This window comes from Ananas comosus, linkage group 8 (genome assembly GCF_001540865.1).
Source record: "Ananas comosus cultivar F153 linkage group 8, ASM154086v1, whole genome shotgun sequence".
NCBI classification, from domain to species: Eukaryota; Viridiplantae; Streptophyta; class Magnoliopsida; order Poales; family Bromeliaceae; genus Ananas; species Ananas comosus.
The window spans coordinates 12038146-12042413 of NC_033628.1; the positions used below are offsets into that span (position 1 = coordinate 12038146).

Genomic DNA, 4268 nt, shown 5'->3' on the forward strand with positions numbered 1-4268 from the left:
AAGTTGGACCTATTTTAGTCAATAAAAATAACCAACTATTCCAAAAGTATGTGCTGATAGGAATGGAGCACCCATCGCACTTTAGGGTTCAACCACAGCGCTTACGGATCTCGACCTGACTCAACCCATCTAAACGTTAGGTCTATTGTTGGGCCTTTTGTCATTAAATCTCTTGAGGATCGCAACCCTATTCAACTTATAAGGCTCATCAAACTCAATTTATTAATCTTCTAAATTTATTATCAAGTAATAAAAAATTAAATCTTTTTAGCCTAATAATAAATAGCCAACAGTCTTAGGCAATTGATAGCGCTTGGGCCCAGCTAGTGCTCAATTACTAGCTGAATTAATAGGCTTATTTGGATTATCTAAAAAAAAAAAAAAAAAAAAAAAGNTTACTTGGACTGGCGGTGTTTACTGAAAATTTGAAAGTGCTTCCCGCCACAACTTTAAAATGCTGCAGACCGTAGTACTCTGTAGTCGCGAGCTACACTGCACGTCTGCACCTCCCCCCTATTCTACATTGTCAAATCATCCGAATTAATTGCTTTGACCACCGAAGTAAAATCCTTTTATTTATTTATTTTTTTTTTTTAAGATAGATAGCATAATGCCCGTTTCGTTTATTTTATTTAGAAATAAACTTAACTAGAAATATGAATCAATTAGGATTCGAACTTGAGTCTCGGATACCAATCAGTAAATTCTTTGCCATTTGCTCTAGAAACGGTCGGTGTAAAATCCACTCTTTTAATCTAAAGAAAATTAATATTTATATATATATGGGACAATTGTTGCTTAAGGTGCTTAAGGAGGCTTTATATGTTTCACCAGTAATTTGCCCTCTACCATAGAAGGTTTGCTCTTTTATTGACTTAATCATTGGCATTAGAAACACGGTGGATAGTAGTCATTAGATTTTGAGACATTTGAAAATTTGATTTCATTACGTACCTAAAAATAAGATTCAAATTAATATGCGTCATTCACGGATTCATCACGTGGTCGACTCGTGAATGTTCTCTGTAATTTAAAATGATATTCCTGAAGATTGTTGTCAAAATTACAATTATAATTGTTACGTGACAAAGGTCTCTCTCATGCTTGATCACAATGGTGAGATCAACTTTAATAAAGAAAAAAGATAAAGGGTGGAAAAAGAATTGCAACCCAGATAAGAGATCTAGAGGAAAGGATAAATCTAGATGATGCTCCGCATTGGGCATGGTACTTAACTTTTTCTTCATTACTCTTTGAAAGCTGCTGTATCAAAAAATAATATTTTTAATATTTATATTCAGTATTTTTTTTATATTTGAGTTTAAGACTTTTTTAATAGGTCTAATGCGTAGATTTGAATTAAATAAAAAAAAAATAAGTGAGACTCAGGCTTAATGCACATTTAGACTTAGATAAATATTTATATTCAATACTCTTTTCACGTCTGAATTCAAAAAATTTAATAGATGCGCGCTTGAATTAAATGAAATAAAATTAAATGGGACTTAGGAATTGATGAGATCCAAATTGAGGAGCTGAAAAAGAAAAAGAAAAGTTATCCTCAAAAGCTTAAGCTACTGTGAAACTGAATCTTAATATTTATGTTGAATAGCATGTGTTGTTAATTATTATACAGTTTCGGCATTTATTGGAGACACTACCCGGCCTCTCATCTAAAAGCATTAATTGGTAGCTCAAACTACTCCAAAATTTCCTTTATCAATGGGCCCTGAATAGATCCGAGGCAAACTCGAGTCAGGTCATAAAGGGTTATTGTCTCCTTTATTCTTGGTTCGGGTCCATTGTCACGTGCATTGTCCCCTTGTAACCTCCTCACAATGAAACACTTAATTATTTAGTTATTTAGTTCGTTACACTTTCTTTTCTCAACTAACCAAAAAAAAAAAAAAAAAAAAAAAAAAAAAATTGAAAGCACATGCTTATGATAACGACCAGTGGAGGGGAGAGCATCCTCCTCTACATCCACCGTCGCATTTCACAATAATTATATTAAAATAAAACACCATATTACACTTCCACGGTTCCACCACACCAAGCTAGTACTAATTACTAAGGATCACACATAAATTTAGACCCTTACTTCAAACGTAGCCCCTTATATATGGATCTCCAATACGAAATAACTTAAAATAGTGCTTCTTAGGTGGTACAATAATATTTGATCACACTCGCTTTTTAAGTACTGTAGTTCACGATGGACCTGTAGACCTGGTTCGGTTGCCAATTGGCCGGAATCACGTTGCGCGCCACAAGGGTGCGGTCGGAGGTGTCGGTGGTGAGCCGGATCGAGAACGGGCCCCGCAACGGGCGGCTCGTGTCCAACCGCCAGATCGCGCCCCACGACTCCCTCATCGGAGTCCATGCGTTGGAGTACGTGGATTGCGCTGACGACGAGGATTCCATGATGTCGACCGACCGGAGATCACCGTCGCCGTCCTCGTACTCGACCAGGATCGCGAGGTAGTTCGGGTTCGAGCCCTCCTCGACGTGGAAGGCGATGTTCCGGCCCGGGTATTCACACGGCACTCTATAAATTAACAAAGCGAAGTTGATTAGTAAATAAGTGCTATATACGGTTTCTTCATTATGTTATTGGTCCATTTTGATTCTGTACTTATGTTCCAAAAATAGTACATTTTTCTTTTCCCTCCTTTTTTTTCGATCAAAGGGCCAAATAACTACCAACTACTGTCCCAACATACAGTTTTAAAATTTGATGTACAACCTAATTAAAGTACCATTTTGTGTATTTTATGAACCGTTTCTAGAGCAAATAGTAAATGGCTTGATAGTTGGTATCCGAAATTACAAATTCAAAATTTTTTTCCGAAAAGATGATTACATATATATATATATATATATATGGTTACCTAGCAAACTGGACTGGGAGAATTCCGGCGTGGCGAAGCACGTCCTCCTTGCCGGGGTACGCCATCGACCCAAACAAGGTCCCGCTCATGTCGAAGTGGTAGGTCTTGTCGAGGCAGACGCCGCCGAGGCATGCGTCGGTGATGATCAGGGTCGACGGTTTTCCGGAGCACGCCGGGTGGCTGTTGCACTTCACCTGAATATTTCCAACCCAATCAATTAAGTTACAAGTAATTTAATGAAACAAAAAACTAAGGACAAAAAATTAAATGTGTATATATATATATAGCTAGCTAGTAGTTTAGACCTTATAACACGAGCCACATCCCTCGCCGGATTTGAACAGAGCAGGGTTTCCGCATGAAGTCATGGACGAGAAAGGAGGGAGATTTACATTTTTGTACCCACATCCACCACCTATATAAAAAGACAGGCACATTTATGACTAAACTTGTAACATTAACCACATCTTCATACAAGTTAAGTAGGTGGAAAATTACCATTATCGTCTGGGCCGGCACCGGTGGGGCTACCGTACCAGGTCGCGCTTGCGGTGTTCCAGTTCAATGCGGCTTCGGACGTGGAGAAATTGAAGCTTTTGGACTTAAAGCAGAAGCAGGGACAAACAAACATAAGCGAAACCAAAAGAACTACTGAAGAAGAGCCACTAAGAGAAAAAGCCATATTGTGAAGTGGGGCTCTTTAGAGAGAGGGAATGATCAGAGAATAGCTTGGTGGGTGCACAAAGTGTGGATTCTAAGGTGGTATTTATAGCAAAGGGGAAAAGAGTAGTAGGACACGTATTAAAATAAACAAAAACATTTAAATAAAAAAAGTATTAAAAGAAACCACCCAATCTTGTGGATACATTTATTAAATAAATATTGTGGTTGGAATCAATTAACTAACTGGAGGTCAGTTGCTGGACCCCACGCACACTATGGTTTCACATGGCGGTGATGGGCCGCATCGAAGCAACCACCACGTTGTGCTGCGCCGGAGCTAAAGCCCAGTCACATGGTTCGGGAACAGCACGTGGGCCCCGCCACATTAAATTGATTCGCGACTTGTGGATTGTGAATTTTATTATTTATTGTTTTTTTTTTTGGAAAAAAAAAATAAATTATCTCCGCGAGATTGCGACCGTTTTTCCAGTTGGGTTCGGTGCGAGCCTACAACTTTAACCACGCCGTGCACGACTTTTGAGGCCGCGTCTCCCGCTGACGCTGCCGTTGATTGTGGGTTTCGGTCCGTGAAAAAAAAAAAACATGGAAAGCACCGGTTATACCGCGAACATGACTTTTCCGATCAATAAAATTATTTTTTTTAATTTATCTACCACATCATTATTAATAAAAAAATATTTATATTATATTTTT

General features: G+C 38.4%; 1 protein-coding gene across 1 annotated transcript; it reads right to left on the reverse strand.

Moving 5' to 3' along the window:
• Positions 1941–3640, reverse strand: LOC109714557 (expansin-B3-like). The gene is made up of 4 exons (XM_020239234.1): positions 3390–3640; positions 3197–3306; positions 2892–3085; positions 1941–2548 (listed from the first exon to the last, which is right to left on the reverse strand). Exons 1-4 carry the CDS (start codon positions 3571–3573, stop codon positions 2197–2199), a joined length of 840 nt encoding a protein of 279 aa, XP_020094823.1. The 5' UTR covers positions 3574–3640; the 3' UTR covers positions 1941–2196.

Bases quoted from the DNA above. Each gene is read 5' to 3' on its own strand.
- LOC109714557 (XM_020239234.1), bottom strand. From the start codon at position 3,573: ATGGCTTTTTCTCTTAGTGGCTCTTCTTCAGTAGTTCTTTTGGTTTCG. The intron at 3,307-3,389 runs GTAATTTTCCAC...CTTTTTATATAG, and splicing joins TGCCGGCCCAGACGATAATG to GTGGTGGATGTGGGTACAAA. The intron at 3,086-3,196 runs GTCTAAACTACT...GGAAATATTCAG, and splicing joins GATGTGGCTCGTGTTATAAG to GTGAAGTGCAACAGCCACCC.